This window comes from Vipera ursinii (assembly GCF_947247035.1).
Source record: "Vipera ursinii genome assembly, chromosome: 1".
NCBI classification, from domain to species: Eukaryota; Metazoa; Chordata; class Lepidosauria; order Squamata; family Viperidae; genus Vipera; species Vipera ursinii.
This window is the reverse complement of record NC_139512.1, coordinates 198,396,840-198,417,603: the sequence shown is the minus strand read 5'-3', so window position 1 is coordinate 198,417,603 and position 20,764 is coordinate 198,396,840. Positions and strand designations below refer to the sequence as shown.

General features: G+C 38.4%; 1 protein-coding gene across 1 annotated transcript in view; it reads right to left on the bottom strand.

Annotated features, from left to right (window-relative positions):
* Window positions 1–223: 223 nt before the first annotated feature.
* Window positions 224–20,764, bottom strand: part of PLEK (pleckstrin) — a 28,452-nt gene continuing 7,911 nt past the window's right edge. Inside the window, exons 2-9 of the mRNA XM_083369883.1 lie at window positions 13,002–13,157; window positions 11,086–11,267; window positions 10,099–10,190; window positions 8,708–8,892; window positions 6,185–6,289; window positions 4,383–4,466; window positions 1,930–1,999; window positions 224–1,278 (exon numbers count right to left, since the gene is read on the bottom strand). Coding sequence (XP_083226009.1) covers window positions 1,139–1,278; window positions 1,930–1,999; window positions 4,383–4,466; window positions 6,185–6,289; window positions 8,708–8,892; window positions 10,099–10,190; window positions 11,086–11,267; window positions 13,002–13,157 — 1,014 coding nt within the window. The 3' untranslated portion in view covers window positions 224–1,138. The remainder of the gene's footprint in view (window positions 1,279–1,929; window positions 2,000–4,382; window positions 4,467–6,184; window positions 6,290–8,707; window positions 8,893–10,098; window positions 10,191–11,085; window positions 11,268–13,001; window positions 13,158–20,764) is intronic.

Sequence of the window (20,764 nt, the reverse complement as noted above, 5' to 3'; positions counted from 1 at the left end):
AAACAGAAAAATATCTTTGACTTACAGTTTTGTGTTTAAGTTACCTCAGGTATTTATGACATAGAACAATGTTTCTCAACCTTGGCAACTTTAAGGTCCACAGAATTCAACGCCAAGAATTTCCCAGCCAAAATGTTGGAAGTCCACCCATCTTAAAATTGCCAAGGTTGAATAAAAGAACGGAAAGTTTGTGTTTTTAGCAAAGACAATAATGCTGGTTTTATTTTGTTAAACTTTATTAAAATATATTTTATTTTTCAACAGTATTGAAAATACTGTTTACAATGGAACCACAATATGCAGCAATCACAGATATCATATTTATATTTATTCATTCATCTGCTTCAGAGTTGCCCCATACAAGAAAACAAGTATAACAGAAAATTCTAATTATATGTATGATTGCATTTTAAACAAAAAACCATGCGGGATTTTGGATCCTTCAGATGCTAGTAAATTGGTTCCCTCACCATCCCTTATCATTGGCCATATTGGTTGGATGCTGGGTGTTCGTCAGCAGCATCTGAAGTTCTATAGCAGTGATGGTGAACCTTTTAGACACCAAATGCCCAAAAACTGCCCCTCCCCCCTCCCCAGCTGCCCACAGGGCTACCTACTGCCTCCATGGCCAGCCGCAGCAAATCGCCCAGGCACCCTGCAGCACCATGGTGGCCATGCCCTCCACCCGCACCCCACAGCATCAACTGTGCACGATAGGGTCCAAGGGCGGAGTCTTGTCTCTGCTGCCCAGCTGCCATGTCCTTGGCTGTGCGCCCGGGGGCAACTGTCCTCTGGAGGGGCTACTAGTGAGGAGGGGGGCCATAGGAGGAGGGGGCTGGGGCAATGGCACACGTGCCCAAAGAGAGGGGTCTGCATGCCACCTCTGGCACACGTGTCATAGGTTCGCCACCACTGTTCTACAGATTACCATTCCTCTTTGGGACAGTAGCAAATACTGTAGAAAAATCTGATCTGCACACCATCAAATATTCTGCCAATTCTAAAACAAACTATTGTTAAATAACAGTTTAAATTGAAAACCAGCTGACATTCCTTTTCAGAGAGCTACTGAGCTGGTAAATCTTTTTTTTTTGAGGTTTTTTTTCCTTTTTTCTTTTTTGCTAAAATCATCAGTCTTTCATTTTCCAGTTCTAGAGACAAGCTGAATGGCCTTGATCCATTCTGTACGTTCTGCAGAGGTGGCTGCTTGAAGGACATAGTGCACCTCACTTGCGGTAATAATCTCAAAGAGGTTTCCCTCCACTTCATTTTTTTTGCCTGATTTAGAGAGGACAGAGAAGAAAAAGTGAGCAAAGGACCAGGGAGAGGGCTTGTTTCAGCACTTCTGCCTCGGAAGAAATCACTCGCTTCCATCCTTACTGGATAACAAGCATAAATGAAACTCTTTGCATTTCCATTTAATCGACATAGAAAATTTCTACATTTATAAGACTCTCCTTCTGCTTAGATACATAGAACCAACTGGTCCATTTTTTATTATTATTATCGTTTAAAGTTAAGCTGCCACTTCCCAGAATTGGGTTCCACCCCAAAGATAAGAGGGAAGCAAGAAGGGAAGGGAGCTGGCTTCCTGGCAGTTCACCTCTTTTCTGAGAGTAGAAATACAACAACAACCTATAAAATATATTATTTAAGTATAGAACCTACCAATGCAAAAATTAACATTAAGATATTTATATTTATTCATAGTTAATGTGTAAATGAACTGCAGCACGAGGCTTGCCTTGGAAGCAACATTTTCCCAGTTATTGGGAGTGAAAAAGACCATATTAATTAGGTATGCTATAATTTTCAGAATGCTAGTCTGAAAATCAGGCAACACAGGCTCATGGGAACCCCTCACTTTTGGAAAATCTCTCCAAAATTGCTCTACCGCTTTTAACTTAAGTACTCCTGCTTAGTGATTACCATCTGATGTATCTTCAATTGCCGTCACCACACAGCCCCTCAAGTGAATGGCTCCAAGTGGCTCTTCTCCCTGAAAGAAATTTCATTCAATATTCATGCAGACTCAGACTCCAGGAAAGAAATGGTAATCTCAAGACAGCACTGCTGTTAGTGGCAGAATACAGAGGCGGCATGTAGTCTAGCTCTTAGTAATTTCTCTCTGGATAAGGAGAAAACCTGAGATTGACCATAAATGCTCCATACAATTGCTCCTCATGAGGAGACTCAAGACAGCAGTTTTACAGTGGATTTAGCAGTTTTACAGTGGGAGATGAAGGAATAGCCATCTTGCTTAAACACCTTCAAAAGGACACTGGATCCCATACTCTCTTTTCTAATTATTTGGGAAGTTGCTTGTTAACTCCTTTTCAGCTACTAGGAATGTTTGGATCAATAGGTTTTACAGCACCAGGTGACTTTCCTTCAATCCTTAGTGAGAGAAGTTTTAAACACAACTTTAAGCACTTAATCCTTCCCACAGGAAAATACTTTTGTTTTAAATTCTCTTTAAAAAAATAAAAAAAGGTAAGATGAGACTTTGAAGGTTGAACATTAGAGAAAACCAGGAGGAACTGAAGATCGCAATGAAAGGAGTAGTACACTTAAATTTGACATATTAGTGCAAAATAAAGAAAAATATTTTAACATTAGGTGTACTGAAGGATATGCTAGTGCTAGATCTAGAAGTGAATGTTAAGAGTGTCTACCTCTACAGACTAGATTTTGAAGATGTTATGAAAGAAGAACAAGTCTTATCTGACAAGACAGACTCATTTGAAATTGGATTTAAAAATGACAGGCTATAAGAATGACATGGAAAAAGATATCACACATACAAGAGAAACCAGCTGATGTCTTCATAAATAATTAATAATTAAAAAGGATGTATAAATAACAAACCAAGAGATAATTTTCCTCTATTGGATTTACAAAAGAGGTTTGCATTTTGGGAGAATAGATAAAGAAAAAATTGAAAAGAAATCAAGTTCTAGGACATTATTTAGAATAAAGACTGATATTAAAGGTATGCATGTATGTATGAGTAGTTTTGCTGACATCTCCAGAGTCTTTATAAAAATTCTTAAAGGAAACATAGGAAGAATAAACTCTACAGAATGAGACTATGCACACTGTGCACACAAGCCCTAAGATTACTTCCTTATATATTGTCTACTCCTTCCCCAACCTCATCAAGATATCAGAAGGGATCCTTTTAAGACGGAAGGAAGGAAGGACTCACATGTCTTAGTCACATCTGTGGTTTGGAAGAAACAGCATCATATTAGTTTAAAGGTCTTCTTCATGAACTGTCTGACTTGGGGAACTCCCTTGTGCCGAGATTCCTAAAAGGACACGGTATCTAGGGCACAGTTTCACTATTATGACAAATAATTTTGTGGCTTATTGGCTTTGCAACAGCTAATACTTAAAAGAGAATCTGTTTTCTTTCAGCAAATGACAAGAAAGGAAAAAAGCCAAAGAGGAGTAGATAAGACAAGAGCTGTTCAAGCTACCTTTCAGACTTATTTTTTTTAATTTATTTTAATTCCATTTATATCCCGTCCTTCTCCGAAGACTCAGGGCGGCTTACAAGCTTAGCAGTAGCCTTCATTCTATGTATATGCCTGCTTATTAGGGCTTTCACACACACCCGAAGCGGCATTATTACAAAGTCAGCTTAATTGCCCCCAACAATCTGGGTCCTCATTTTACCTACCTCGGAAGGATGGAAGGCTGAGTCAACCTTGAGCCCGGTGGGATGCGAACCTGCAGTAATTGCAAGCAGCTGGTGTTACTTAAGGAGGCATTAGCCCACTGCTCCACCAAGGCTCTTTTGCTTAACATAAGGAAGACTTATGTTAAGCAAACTTATGTTATGCTTAAGACTTCTTTGCTTAACATAAGGAAGTCATGGAGGATTAGAGATGGTGCCCAAAGATATAAGAGGCATGGTCCCATTATCTCTGCAGTTTTGTTTTCACATGTGCATAAAGAATGCCTGTGGTTGTCCAAGTGTTTGAAGGATAACAAAACTTATTCATGTACAGAGATAATGGCGCAGCAGCCTTTTCCACATAGGTGATATCCAGATGTGTTGGAGTCCAAAAACTAGAACCCTCAACTACCATAGGTTCTGGGTGCTGACATTCAATACCGCCAGAGACAACTGTGCAAGACTATACAAATCCACTAGAGTTGTCTACTCAGGAAGTGGCTTCATCATAAAGTACACTGCATCACTTAATGCTGACAAAACATACAGTATTTGAGCTTTATTATGAAGGATAGGTGCTAATAGTGAATTGTGGGTGCTAATAGTAAATTAGTACTAAACATACTATTCCTACCGTGTTCAGTAGGCAATTTCATCACCAAGTGGCATTTCAACAAAACTGAGTGATAAACACACTTACTGCCGCAGGATCGTAGTAATGCATGTAGGCAGGGTCCTCTCTCAAAACAAATTTCCGCACTTTCCAGTTTTTCCTTCTATGACCCTAAATAAATATTAAGAAAACATATTTTTTATTCTTCTGCTATGTAGGCATAAATGTCAAACTATAACCAAGCCTTGTTCTCAAAATCGAACAAGACAGTTTAAGTTATCCTTATGCTAATAAAATCAATAGCAAAGATTCCAATGATTTTATTGGACTTTTCCCTGATGATAAAATTGGTTATTTTATATGACATAAACCAGTGTCAATAACTTCTGTCCTTAGGACTGAGTTCCCTTTTTGCAGATCTTAGAGCCTCTTGCTTTGGATTACCACCATTTGGCTGAATTTGATGATTTTCTCATAATTTTGAGTATGTGGTAGGTAAACACAACCAGTATGAAGTGCAAGCTATGAAATGAATTTACTATTTTAAAACAATATATTCTACCTGCCCTTCCTCCTAATAGAGGATGGGAGGGTGTGTGGGCAGTGGGAAACACTTAATCTTTCTCACAGATATTGCCTGGTTGCCTCCTTATCTATAGATCCTGACCACCAAAAAATTTTCCATGTTTGATTTAAACTCAGCCACCTGTATGTATTTATCATATAATTACATGTAATATGAATATTACATAAATTATATTATGTGTATACAACCTTTCAGGGCATGACTTTTCTTCCTGACTTATAGTCAAGCTTGCTTTTTATCAATTAAAAAACATGAATAAAAATCTCAGTTCTGGTTTTGTCTCTTGGTTTCCTTTTTTTGTGTATCTTCCCCCCCCCCTTTTCTTAAAAAAAGCTTAGTAAAAAGCTTGTTGAAGAGGTAAAGAAAATGTGTCATAAAGCAAAATGGACAGCATAAAAGGCAGTTCAGTGGACTTTTACATCTGGTGATTTGAGATTTTAATGAAATAGATACAAAATGTTTCGAGTTTAATTTGTTAAAGGTTACATTTTAATAGATCTAGTAGTCTATTAAATATGGGGAGCAAAAAATAAGAGTTAAACTTTAGGTCTTTGAAACTCATTTAAAACTGATCATCAGTTCTACCATAGGTCTTGATCATTTCCACAAAACGTTGCGATTTTTTTATTTTCTGCCAGAACAGCACGAATCAAGTTGGAAACTCAATGAGTCATATGCTTTTAAGTCTTTGAGTGTTCTATATGTCAAATCCTACTGTAATTCTGTTAAAGCCAGATCTGTTGTATGGAACCAATGGGACATCAGATGAGTATTACATTTAATCTGTACTACCAAGGAAAATTACTCTTTTGGCTATCTGTTATATTTTAGCCCTCTTTCCAAAACTGTTGCAAGGGCAGATGACATCTTTCTTTCTTTTTTAACATTTACTCGTATACCAGTAACAATCAGCTCACAGAATTGGTATGGGTCTACAGTAAATCTAGACTTCTCAATGTCAGTCCTGCCTTCTGATATATATTTCTTGCCTCAAAAGCAGGTGAGCTTTGTAATTCCCTTTTCAAAAAAGCCCTCCACCTCTTATTCTGTTCTGTGGGTTGAAACAAGTTAGAGGCTGGTGAGTGGGATTGGCAAGTCAGCTCAGAAATTTGCAGAGTGGCTGTATCCCCACTAGCAACTGATTGCTGCTTAGCCATGCTAAAGTGCATGAATGTAGCCAGGAAAATTCAGAGAATGTTGAGTACCTTGGAGATATTTTTAGACCGGCTGATATCATTAAATATGTAATACATAAATAAGTTTATATTTTATGTACCAAAAAACCCAAGATATATATACCGACCTGTTTCAGCAGACAACCCTGTTTGACCACCAGGCCTCTGAATTCGTCCTTGAAGACTGTGTCATCATCACTGGAGTTGCCCTCACAGAAGAAGCCACTGTCTGCCTATTTTAAGATATTGAAGAAGACAAGTTGATAAATGTCTCCTAGGATAGTTTGGGCTGTTAAATAACGCTAGCGTTAGTTGGACATTAAAAAAAACACACCCTGTTATAGAGAATGGAGAAACCATTGGCTTATCTACCCATCATTCCAATAGGGCCATTCTTTTTTTTTTTTTTGTATGCATCTACTAACTTTCTCTTTAGAACAGAGGACAAACAGACAAAGACTTTTTTTGTCGTTTGCCATAGCTGCTTTTCCTTCTTGGCAAATATATTACTAACTTTTATCTTTAATGCTGTAAACAGACTTTGGCAGATTTTGCCTTGTCCTATGCAACTGACCCTGTAACTCCCATATGAAATAAATAAGGAAATAAAATGAGCAGCTGAGGCTCATAATACAAGAAGAGCTCAGTTAGAAGACACAGTAAAGTTTGTTGCCTGTGTCTTAATTCACAGTATTATACAGCTAGATGGAAAAGTGAAGGTGCATGATAAAAAAAGAAGCTATTCAGCTTGGTGAGGATAAGCAAAGGGCTGACATCAGTATTGTTCAATCAATCAAATATGGTCTCTTGAAACACTATTAACATATCTTGCCAGATTAGGTTGATTATGGCCAAGTAGAAAAGGCAGCAGCCAAAATAAAAGAATTAAATCCATCTCTTAAAAGTCCTTTAAGTAAAAGATTATCTTTTCCCAAATAATACATGGGCGCTCTATCTTAGCAAACTTATATGTTGCATAGAGATTTGCCAATCAGGGTCCTAAGTAATTTTTTAACACAGTATTTGCACAAACATATAGAGTGAAACTTGAAGCTAGGTAATGTCACACCTTCTGATTTTTTTAATCAACTTCCATCAATTTAGCCACTATAGTTTATAGCATTATGGAGATTATGTTCACCATGGACGATGAGATATCTGATTGCTGACTATTTTCTAGCAAATAGAGGACAAGTTGTGTGAGCCTACTTTTAGGCCAAACTTGATGTGCACATGCTAAAGAGGTTTATTGATCTGACTATAAAACAGAAAGGACAGAGGTCAACTTTTATCATTATTTGGAATTTAAAAAGTAAAACATCTATGCTGCTTTCATCTTTCTTTCCCATCCAGAATAATCTTTCATGTCATAAAATATAAAATGGGAAAAGTTTTTAAATTGCAGGATATGGAGTGGAAAGTTGGGAAGGGTATGGTTCAGCTGATAGATCATGCTCAAAGTACTGATAAAAATAGATCTCCCCCTCGGTGGTTATCATCAGATGGATCAGCAGATGTTTTGCAAGCAGACCCATGGTTAATTTATCCCCAAAGCTCTCTTGTGGGACAAGGTCAGCAATTCTCATACAGAAGAAGTAACAATATCTGAAGTCTGGTTGGACTTTTGATTTCCCAAAAGCATATATGTTGAACTCGTATCTATGGTTAACAATCACATGATAAGAAAAAAAACCCTGAAAAGTCTATACATTTGTAATCAAACATTACACATTACACATTCCTATGAAATGACAGCTATTACAAGGGAAGTCTATACCGTACTGACTCAGCTCAGAGGCTCCATATGGTTGATTCTCCATATATGCTATGATTTTCTACATAAAATGCTGAATCACATTTTTTCTTCAGAAGAAGCTATCAAATTATTTTCTAATTAATAAATGCCAGAAAGCATTATAACTGATAGATTAATAAGACAAGCCTGTGCACATCTATTCAAAATTAAGTAAACCCCCCTCTGTTTGATATAGATGTAGTTAGAATTTCATGCTAAGGCACAAATTAATTATTAAATCATTCTATAATTACTATACTTTTGTAATGCAACCTGCTGTTACTGTAATCAAGTATAAAAATTAGCTTGGTGGGTTTTTTAATACAAGCTCAGCCTTAAAGTAAAAATAAGTCGTCTAATAGATACCTAAAGTACCTGAAGCATACTGTTTTGCGTTCACCAATATATGAAAATAAAGACAATTAATTCAAGGGAGTGGCTTTGGACTGCAAATGTGGTGTGGCTTTTTACGGGTGAGGGGTAAAAATTACCACTTGTCATTAATTTACCAAAGCTTTATGCCTGAACCACTTTGGGTGTAAAGTTAGTGCAGAATTTATATGCTTTGCATGTGGAAGCATAAAAAGTAGAATTTTCAATTCATACAGAGTGTGTATGATGTTCAGACTGGCATCTGGTCTGGTCTAATGCAATGTTTTCTTTAAAAAAAAATTGTAGGTAGACACACACAAACATCTGTGAGTACCACTTTTGTTTTTTTGTTTAAAGAAGAGTGAGATAGGGAGACCAAGCAATGCATTACATCAGTCAAGATGCTTTTCTTGTTGCTTGTTGGATAGGTATACTCCCAATTTTTTCTGTGATTAGATAAAGAAGACAACGTCTCGACACTTACAAAATAGTAATAGGCCTCCTCAATATCCAAGAAGGGGGTTTCTGATAGGCCTTGAAGCGCATTCTTCGATATATCACCAGCAGCCTGAAAGTAGCCTTCATTCAATAGGGCAGATGCCAGCACTATGCCCTCTTGGCGATTTCGTAATGAATTGTTTGACAGTAACCAATCAATCACAGAACTACCTGATGACAAGGAGAAGAAGAAAGGATGGTCACCAAAGGTACATAAAAAAACCAGTAGATATGATAAGAATTAAGAAAGCAGAAAAGCAAATCCCAATGATGACTGTCTCTGAATCTTATTTGGAATAGATTATAATGTTCTAGTTTAATGAAAAGAAGGACTAGAGGTGACATGACAGCAGTGTTCCAATATCTTAGGGGTTGCCACAAAGAAGAGGGAGCCACTCTATTTTCTAAAGCACTAGAAGGTAGGACAAGAAGCAATGGGTGGAAACTAATCAAGGACAGAAGCAACCTAGAATTAAGGAGAAATTTCCTGACAGAACAGTGGAATGACTTGCCTCCAGACATTTTTAAGGTTTTTAAGAGAAGATTGGACAACTACTTGTCTGAAATGGTATAGGGTAGGGGTCTTCAAACTCGACCCTTTTATAACTCATGGACTTCAACTCCCAGAATTCCTCAGCCAGCGTGAGTCATAAAAGGGCCGAGTTTGAAGACCCCTGGTATAGGGTATCTTGCTTGAGCAAGGGTTTGGGCTAGATGACCTCCAACTCTATTCTATTCTAATAAATACTTAGATTGTAGCTAATGTTTTTCTAATGTCTTCAGAGTAAATTTTTGTAAGCATTAGCAGTTAGTAGTACTTCCCAAATCATTATAAAGGATATTCCAAATTTCTTTAGTCAACCAAAATCATTTCTCTATTCTATTCACATACGTTTTGGTACATGCATCAATTTCTGGGAAGCATGCTGTCTTAATTATTTTTTATAACTCATATTTTGTGACAATAAGTTGGACAGTATGAGATATGCTAGGAATTAAAAACAATAGTTAATGACTACCAAGCTTTTGGAAAAGTGGACTGTAATATATATTCTCTGTTTTGAGAAATATTGGAATGCAATTTGATATAGGATAGGATAGGATAGGATAGGATAGGATAGGATAGGATAGGATAGGATAGGATAGGATAGGATAGGATATCCTTGTCACCAGAATTGAATCCCTCAGATTATTTTATTTCTTTATGCAATTTATTTGCTGCCTTTATTCCTTATTTTATGTCATTGCTATAATTCTATTTTCTTGGAATACAACACATTACAGTTCCATTTTTAGTATATATTTTACACTTCCATTTTTAGTATATATTTTAATTGATCTATTTTGTTCTTGTTTAAGCAATTCTTAACTTCCTACCTGTAAAACAGTGATTGAAAATTTTCTTGTCTTTTTCCAGCTTCATTTCCCGAATCCCCTTGTTAGGGTCTCTCATAGAGAGATACAAAGCACTGTGCAGAAAACAAAAAGAGTAAATATAACTACACTGAGATTTGTTTTAAACAGCAAAAAAATAAATGTTTTAAAACAAAGCAGCAACATTGTTGATAAAAAAATTGGCTTAAATAAAATCACAAAGTTTTTAAGATTCACACTGAAGGCATCTAACAGACTTTGCTAGTTATTGTGATAATGGGCTACTGATTTGCCCCAGGTTTCTGAATCCTGTGGATAGCTTAAATTCTTATACCTGAAAGAACATGTAGAAATAGATCAACACTTCCAAAAAATGGCTTTTTCTAGATCCATGCTCCCCAGCTAGCATGGCAGTTGACGTCCACCATCTTAAAGTTGTTGAGGTTGACAAACATTGCTCTAGATAAAATACATCTATTATCTGGTATTGGAACATGGTTTAAATGTAATAGAAAACTGATATTCTTCCAGTTAATAATATTGGGTACTATCTCAAGCAAACCTTCTTGTGCCAAGTTTTTCAAACATCTTTTTAAACCTGGGAGAGAAATATGAACTAATTCTACTTTCAGGAAGCAACAGACAGCTGGAGATGCTGATCTGTGATGAGAGAGAAAGAAAAATAAGGGAAAAAAAGTGGCATTTGTAGCTACTTCACCTGACTGAAGTTGTCTCAGAAATGCTGCCAAAAGTAAGCTTCCTGAGAACAAAAATGGGGGGACACCTTTTTTTCTGAGACCAGAAAATATACAAAATATGCTTTCATTCCAGCTTGTTGATATAGAAGAATTAGGAATTTGAATGGCAAGTTTCAGAACAAAATAATTTAAGCAGCTGCTTCTGTAGCTGCCTCATAAAAATAAAGCTTTTGAAATAAAAGTATTTTCCTACATCCCACTTATATAAGCAATGTTTAGTTTTGGAACACACCTCAGATTGATGGTTTCAGGAAGCCTGATAGATTTCTTGGTTGATTTCCTGGAAAATCTTTGTCCTCCCAAAATACATTTGATGGCCTTCTTGATATCTTTCACCCAAGCATCTCTCTCCTCAAGATGAGAAGCTTGGAAGATGTGATCCTGTTGTTTGGCCGTTGAGAGTTTAAAGACAAACTGGAATAAGAACAGATCTTATTGTTAGCCTGTATAAATAGTTTTTTGTAGGCAGCTTATGTTAGCAAGCAGTGTAGAGTAGATAGTTCATTCCCCAGCTAAAGTGTCTAAACAGGCAATATTAAAACAACTGAGAAAAACAATTCTATTTATTGTTAATATAAGAACTCGGTATTGAGAGATGAATGCCTGGTTCCCTTAGCTCAGAGTTAGAAAGAGAAATGGCGATAGAAAAAAGGAAGCATGCTCAGTTCTGGGTCTTTTGACATCCTTCAGTTAAGAAATGGGACAATTTCACAGCACTGTAGATATGCTCCAACCTCTGCTGAAATAAGGAAAACCACATTTCCCCTCAATTGTAATAAACATACAGGTATGTTGTCTTTTATCCATTCGCCATTGTATATACCACAGACTGAGGCGTGGATACTACCATGCTTCAAAACAGCAACTCTCTTCAGATGATCCTTAGATTTGACTAAGAAACAGTAGGAACTATAAACCTTATTCAGTTTATTTACTTCTATACTGTATGGAGTGCACCAAAATACTTTCCCCTTTCTATTTTACTATCTTTTAAATAAATATCTGCCTATTATTTGGACAGGAGCTTTCAGGGTGTTCTGATTGTCTCAAGAGAGATTTGGTTTATTGTGTATCAGTCCAGACAGAAGTATCTACTTGCAATGCCTACAGGGAGAGGGATAGAAAATAAATAATCTATTTACAGTTTAAAATATTTCACAAAGCATTCTATGCCAGAGCAAGACTGTAGTTTGAAATGTGTTAGTAACAAAACCAAAGTACTGTAAAAACTATTTTCACAGATGACTTGAAGAGAGAGAGAGAAAAGGAAATGTGTACAAGGGCTGCACATGAATCCATTTTACTAATGATTTTATTATTTTTTTCTTAAAAGTAGAGCAGAGAACATTGTGTTAACACAGTAGTTAGCAGTATATCAGAAATATTGTGGTGACTACCAAGCCAAAAGAACTTGCCTCTAAGATCAGTCACTTTTCCATTAACTTTGCTTATTTTTTTATATTCTTTTCTTTACATTCATAGGAACAAAAGAAACAGCTGTGCTGGATCCAACCAAAAGACCATTTTGTTCAAAACTCACTGTGGCCAACCCAGTATCTATTTGTGATTAGTTTTTTTGGCTCTTTTGGCACTAAATAAAAATTATTATTTGTGATTACTGGTGATGATGTTACCTATGTTTTATTCCTATCAACATTTCCTGCAAATATGAAGTGATGGGGACACGTATGCTGGATGTCAAAGCCAAGAGTATGACATGGCTTATAGGACATGTGCAGCCTTCCATCATTTCTCTTATAGCCACTAGAATCTCAGTTTACATCCTAAGGGCAAAGGTTTGGGACTTTTGGGTTGGGTGAGGTGGTTCCCCTGTGAGTAATTAGGAGCAAAATAATGATCATAAGATTCCACAAGGCTTAAAAGACCAATTCTGCCTTTTAGACTACTCCAACTTCCAAACGCACTGAGACTTGGAATGATGCCTTCAAAATAATTTCATTCCATCCTACTACGGTGATATCATAATATTTGGCCCATGAAGGATACATATTTATATACATAAATACACAGGCAATACACATATAGTCCTTAAATACACATCCACCCACTTCCTTTGAATGCAAAGGGTGTTGCCTACTCTTGGGATAGGCCTTACTTCAGCATACTTCAGAAAACATAAATACTCACTGTTCTTTTAGCAAAATCCTGGCAGGGACTGGTCAGTGTGCTGTTTTTGAGGGGAATCATTCCTTTAGGATTGGTATCAGTCTTCTTCTTAAAGAATTCAATTCCATCTTCTGACAGCACTACCCACATGGGCTTCCAGGTATTAAACATACTCCCCTGTATTAATCAATTAAGAGAGTATTATCTACACAGCCTAGGATGGCACAAAAAGAAGTTTTTATTGCTATTAAAGAAAGAATATCAGAATGAACATTTACATTCCAGGAATGGTTTGATATACTCTACACAGTTTGCTTTGCAGCCATTTCCCCACTGAATGTCAGCAGGTGATTTCAGCATGCTGGATAGCTACAAATGGGATTGGCTTGTTGTCACACTGGGGAGGCTTGAGAAAATGTCCTTCAGTGGGCCCCATGCCCTCTCTTAGGCATTCCACCAGTTTAGAATCTTCTTTCTGTCACCTTTTTCTTTCTGTACTCTTGGAACGCATTCCAATGTCTCTCATAATCAGAAAACAGTACTTCTGAATGCTTCTGGAGTTTCCATGTTTTGCATTGAAAGTAAGTGTAAGACAACATGAGATGCGTTGGGAGCTATTGACAGCAAGACCCATAGCTATGGCCATAGGACACCACTAAACAAGATCTATGAACCTGCCAATAGTTGGCCCTACCTTGACTTCCCCAACCTTGATCCTTTGAAATGTATTAAAGCTATGACTCTTAGGATTCCACAGCCAATACATTCAGAGGACACTGGCTTGAGCTTCAAAATCTGTGGGTGGTGGTGGTGGGGAGTGCCTCTACTTTTCCAAAAATAAGGATGTCTTCAAATAAAGCTTGGTCCTTGGAGTTGGTTAAGTTGACATGTCAACTGTTTTAAACAAAGATTTTATGTGGTCTTGCTTCTATTGGGGTATTGCTTCTGGTTCTTATGCTTGCAATAGAAAAAAATGGAAATTTAGAATCTAGTTTGAAGATTTAATAATTGTGTAGTTGTAGAGCTGGCTTGTAATAATTATAGGCAAGGTAAAAAGTTGAGGTTGTAACTATATTGGTCTTTTACTGTGTTAGAATGGGAAGTCAACACTTTTCTCTTTTCTCTTTTTTTTTAAAAAAATCCTGCATTTCCCCCCCTTTTTATTTATTCCTTATTTTCATTATATTTTATAATAGACTTCAATAAAACACATGATTTTTTTTTAAAAAAAGATAAAGCTTGGCCCTGGGTAACTACATGGACACAACCACGATTTTCTTGGCAATGGAACAGGAAGGGTTTGCCATTTTCTTCTCCCAATCTTTTTTTTTAAGAGTTTTGATAGGCCTTGATCATCTTTGTGAGGGAGTGAAATCGGGATTGCTGCCTGTGTTTCAGAAAATCAGCTGCAGCAAGGCAGAAACACTTCCCCCACACTTCCCTCAGGCATTGAGACAGGCGCTCATAAATTTACTCACAGGCATCCCAGCCGATGTTGCAGCCGCCTGTGCTAATTGAGCCACACCCTAGGGCAGGGGTAGACAACCTTGGCTCTTTTATGACTCATGGACTTCAACTCCCAGAATTCCTGAGCCAGCATGGCTCGGCTTGGAAACCTCTCTCTTTCCCCTCAGCATGGCTGGCTCAGGAATTCTGGGAGTTGAAGTCCATGAGTCATAAAAGAGCCGAGGTTGCCTACCCCTGCCCTAGGGTTTTGACAGGTCTGACAGCCAGAGGCAACTTCACCCCATCCAGCTTTGAACTTACAAAAACAATTGCTAAGACAGAGTCAGAAAAGAGTGCGCCTAACAGGAAAGGTAAACGCAAAGGGCCTACAGATGAAGAAGCAGAGATGACATCTGCAGATTGGCAGCTATCACAAGCAGGCAAGAGGACTTTCATTCAAGTGCTACAAGTACAAGCTATGATGAGCACCATATCCTGGTGGGAATCCTGCCTGGAGCTCGAAGCTTTGCCTGGAGCTCAGCAGCAGCTAGGAGACGAACAACTACACCGAATAGCACCTCGTCCCAATTAGTGCGAGAACATTTGGAAAAAGCAAAGATTTTAAGTTACTTTTTAAAAAAAACACCTTGAGACTTATTTTGAACAGAATATTAACAGATTGATGAGGGCGCGACGAAAGACGCTAAGCTTGTCAGCTGGAAAACTGACAGCCCAGGTTTGAGAGGCGAGCTCTATCCAGTGGGTGAGTCTCTTGTTACTTGCCTCAGTTTCTGCCCACCTAGCAGTTTTAAAGCAAGCAAATGCGAGTAGATAAATAGGTACTACTTCAGTGGAAAGGTAACAGCATTCTGTATGCCAGGGGTCTTCAAACTTGGCCCTTTTAAGACTTGTGGACTTCAACTCCCAGAATTCTTCAGCCAGCGTGCCTGGCTGAGGAATTCTGGGAGTTGAAGTCCACAAGTCATAAAAGGGCCAAGTTTGAAGACCCCTGCTCTATGCCTTAGCATATAGTCATGCCAGCCACATGACCACAGCAGTGTCTTCAGATAACGCTGGCTCCCTTGGCTAAGAAACGGAGATGAGCACCACCCCCTAGGGTGGGACATGACAGAGGAAACCTTTACCTTTTTATTAACAGACTGGGTATAAAGGAATGAGTATACACATGTATACTCCACCTGATACCAACCAGGTTTGAGCCTGCATAGCTTCTGAGAACAAGCGCTGCCATTTGCTCTTCCTCAAATTTAGACCCTAGAATAGCTGTCAGCCCTCCTGGATAAACCAGATAGGCAGTGCTTTTTTTTTGTAAAAGAAAAAGGTGACGGAACTCACACATGTCATACAACCTGCCTTGCCTACCCTACAAGGTTCCATCCAAAAAAGGTGCCGGAACTCCGTTTTGGGCGTTCTATGAGAAAAAAAGCCCTGCAGATAGGAAAGATGAGTAAATGAGCTGACTCCACATTTTTATAAAGCTGCATTGATAGAATCTTGCAAGTCTGATGGTATAAACTTCCTGTTGCCACTTTTAACTGTCTGCTCCACTAGGACAGGTCCTTCTTAAGTTTCTTCCTCTTACAGTTAAGCAGTTGGGGGTTTCCCTTTCTCTCATCTGATTGTTTTCCAGGCAGTATCTCTTTTCCTCACCCTTCAAAGTCATTCACACATTCCATTACAGGAACTTAAAAAAAAAACCCTCAGCGTTTTCTTTCTTTAATGTTTTGTTTTGCTTTCATATACAGCAATGCCATTTTTAATTCTGATTCTCCCAGACAGCCAAGGGATTGGGCTGAGAGCTCACTCCCACCCCTCTTTAATTCAGAGGCATTTTAAAAACCAAACAGAAGATTCAGGGAGGATTGGGGAAAAATGTAATAGAGGGAACGAGAAACGTTGGGAGAGACATTAGCTGAAAATGATCTTTCTGGTGGTATTCAAAGTGGACCAATTAATATGGCTATCTAAGCTGTCACAGAAGAAATGGTATGGGACAGGAAATTTAATGTAACTGTATTAAGACAATAATTAAGGTGCAGAGCTGATTATAAAATCAGCCAGTTTGGAGAGGGTGAAGGATTACAGTTGGTGTCTTAAGCTTTTGCAAAATTTTAAAGTACCTGTTATGTTCTTTGAAAAGCATACTCTTCTCATTGTAAAATACAAAAAATAAAAATGGAAATCTGAAAAACTTAGTTCCACTTATTCTGGAATGCTCTTGGAGCTGCAAACGGGGAATTTGTGAAATAGCGTAAACCCAACTGAATATGTTACATGGTAACAAGAGTAGTGCCCTTCTAGAAAATTCTGCCATTGCTTGGTATGATCAGAAGAAGAAGACTTACTGATCAGAATAACTGATTTCTTTTGAAAATGTGTGGTGTGTGTGTGTGTGTGTGTGTGTGTGTGTGTGTGTAGTAGCTGAGGAATAATATTTCAAAATGTGAAAAAGACTTAGTTTGTGCCCAAATTCACTATAATCGGGATCTGAATCTGTTTTTAAGTATTAAAGTCATGAAATATGTGAATAATTCAGAAAAATAGCCCTGTGCATATATCTAATGCCTTTAGCTCCTCCTACACTAAACCATCAACAGATGCATAGAAGCAGAATTTATAGGAAAATGACTTAATTTCTCCATAGATCTAAACTTTGATAACTGGCACTTGATAAGAGGTTATGAGCTGCAGCAGCAGCAGCAGCAACAGCATTGAATCAAATCAAATACGTTTATTACAGTCTTTAAACAATCTTCATGATAAAAGAGTAGAGTAAAAGGAAAATAGTTTAATATAGCAATTAATTATTAGGGAAGGGAAAAAGAAGAAGAATAAAGCAGCATATCTAATCAAAAGTTTTGCACAGTTTTGTAACTGGGCAAAACATTATGAGGAATAGGGTTAGCATCTAATAATAATAATAATAATAATAATAATAATAATAATAATAATAATAAGAAGAAGAAGAAGAAGAAGAAGAAGAAGAAGAAGAAGAAGAAGAAGAAGAAGAAGAAGAAGAAGAAGAAGAAGAAGAAGAAGAAGAAGTTGGAAGGGACCTTGGAGGTCATCTAGTCCAACCCCCTGCTCAGGCAGGAAACCTTATACCATTTCAGGCAAATGGCTGTCCAGTCTCTTCTTAAAAACTTCCAGTGTTGGAGCATTCACCACCTCTGGAGGCAGGTTGTTCCACTGGTTAATTGTTCTAACTGTCAGGAAGTTTCTCCTTAGTTCTAGGTTGCTTCTTTCCTTGACTAGTTTCCATCTGTTGCTTCTTGTCCTGCTTTCAGGTGCTTTGGAGAATAGCTTGACTCCCTCTTCTTTGTGGTAGCCCCTGAGATATTGGAACACTGCTATCATGTTACCCCTCACCCTTCTCTTCATTAAACTACACATACCCAATTCCAGCAACCGTTCCCTATATGTTTTAGCCTCCAGCCCCCTAATCATCTTTGTTGCTCTTCTCTGTACCCTTTCTAGAGTCTTGACATCTTGTTTACATCGTGGTGACCAAAACTGGATGCAGTATTCCAGGTGTGGCCTTACCAAAGCATTGTAAAGTGGTATTAGTACTTCACTTGATCTATCCCTCTGTTAATGCAGCCTAGCACTGTGTTGGCTTTTTTGGCAGCTGCAGCACACTGCTGGCTCATATTGAAGTGATTGTCTACTAAGACTCTGAGATCCCTCTCACAGTTACTACTATTGAGCAAGGTACCACCTATACTATACCTATGCATTTGATTTTTCCTGCCTAAATGTAGAACCTTACTTTTTTCACCATTGAATTTCATTTTGTTAGATAGCACCCAGTGTTCGAGTCTGTCCAGATCCTTCTGTATCTTAAGCCTATCTTCTGGAGTATTGGTTATTCCTGCCAGCTTGGTGTCGTCTGCAAATGTGATGAGTTCCCCATCTATCCCATCCAAATCATTAATGAAGATATTGAAGAGCACTGGGCCCAGAACAGAGCCCTGGGGCACCCCACTACACACTTCCTTCCTTGTAGATGCGGTTCCATTGAGGACCACACGCTGAGTACGGCCTGTCAGCCAGCTACGAATCCATCTGGTGGTGATGCTGTCTAACCCACATTTTTCTATCTTATCAAGTAGTAGGTTGTGATCTACTTTATCAAATGCCTTACTGAAGTCCAAGTAAATTATATCTACAGCATTCCTCTGGTCTACTAGTTTTGTCACTTGGTCAAAGAATGTAATAAGATTTGTCTGGCATGATCTGTTTTTGACAAACCCATGTTGACTTTTAGTGATGACTTTGTTTGCATCAAGGTGTTCGCTGATTTGTTGTTTGATTATCTTTTACAGAATCTTCCCAGGTATTGAGGTCAGGCTGATAGGTCTGTAGTTTCCTGGATCTATTTTTTTCCTTTTTTGAAGATGGGAACTACATCAGCTCTCTTCCAGTCCTCTGGTAGTTCCCCAGTGCTCCAGGATCTTTGAAAAATATAGTTCAGTGGTTCTGAGATCACGTCTGCCAGTTCCTTGAGAACCTTCGGGTGTAATCCATCTGGTCCTGGTGATTTGAACTCGTCTAGGCTGGTCAGGTGCTCACTTACCATTTTCTTGCCTATCTTAACTTGCGTTTCTATTCTGTTTTTTATGGCACTGGTTTGGGTAGGTTGGACTGTTTTTTCCCTTTGTGTAAAGACAGATGCAAAAAACAAATTAAATAGTTCTGCTTTCTCCCTATTGCTTGTCACCTTCTTGCCACTTTCCCCCACTAATGGACCAATCATTTCCTTAACTTTTTTCTTGTTTTTTATATGTTGAAAGAAGCATTTTTTGTTATTTTTGACTTTGGTCGCAAGCCTTAGTTCAGTTTGAGCCTTAGCTTTCCTCACTTCATCTTTGCAGGCACGGGCTATTTGCTGATATTCTGACTTAGTTATGTGCCCCTCTTTCTAATTCTTATACTTGTCCTTTTTATCTTTCAATTTATCAGAGAGTTCTTTATGCAGCCATGCTGGTTTCTTTTGAGAGCGGTTATTTTTCTTCTTTGTTGGTATTGTACTAGACTGGGCCTTTATTATCTTACTTTTCAAAATTTCCCAAGCTTCTTGAGTTGTTTTCCCCTTTAGGATTCTCATCCATGGAATTCTTCCCATGGTCTCTCTAAGTTTATTGAAATTAGCTCTTTTAAAGTCCAAGACTCTAGTTTGGCTGTGTTCTATTGCTTGTGCCTCCAGAATGTTGAATTCCAATATTGCATGATCACTTCCCCCCAAGGTTCCTGTGGCTTCAACACCTTCTATCATTTCATCTCTGTTTGTGAGAATTAAATCCAATATGGCTAATCCCCTAGTTCCCTTCTCTACTTTTTGGGAGAGAAAGTTGTCTGCTAGGTTTGACAGGAATCTGTTTGATCTTCCACTTGGTGCAGAGTTTGTCTCCCAGTTGATATCAGGGTAATTAAAGTCCCCCATTACTATTGTGATGTGCTTCTTACATACCTTAGTTAGCTGACTAGCAAAAAGTTCATCTATTTCCTCTGCTTGGTTGGGCGGCCTATAGTATACACCTATGGCAATGTCATTTTTCCCCCTTTTATATTGACCCAAATGCTTTCAAGTTTACAGTTTTCGTCATTGTTATGCTCTATTTCTGTAGAGATAAATTTATTTCTTATATATAGAGCAACTCCTCCTCCTCTTTTGTTTAGTCTGTTTCTTTTAAATAGTTTAAATCCCTCTAGCTGTGTGTTCCATTTGTAGGTTTCGTCCCACCATGTTTCCGTAATGGCAACAATATCATATCTGCCCTCATTTACCTGAATTTCTAGTTCACCCTGCTTACTGTTCATACTCTGTGCATTGGTGTATAGACATTTGAGTCCTTTATGAATGACCCTGTGTTTAGGAGCTGTGACTAGGGGGTCTTTGCCCAGGTTCGCCTGGTGCACCAGTTGCGGCCCTATCTGAACCGGGATGCCTTGCGTACAGTCACTCATGCGCTCGTGACCTCTCGTTTGGACTACTGTAATGCTCTCTACATGGGGCTGCCCTTGAAGACCACTCGGAGGCTCCAACTGGTGCAGAATGCAGCCGCGCGAGTTGTGTTGGGAGTCTCTCGATACTCCCATGTTACACCTTTGCTCCGCGAGCTGCATTGGCTGCCAGTTGCCCTCCGGGTGAGATTCAAGGTGCTGGTAATGACCTACAAAGCCCTACATGGCATGGGTCCGGATTACCTACAGCAGCACCTGCAGCCGGCATCAACTACCCTCCGTCCAGTGCGCTCCCACAGAGAGGGCCTCCTCAGGGTGCCTCCGATCAGAGAATGTGACTGGTGGCCCCAAGG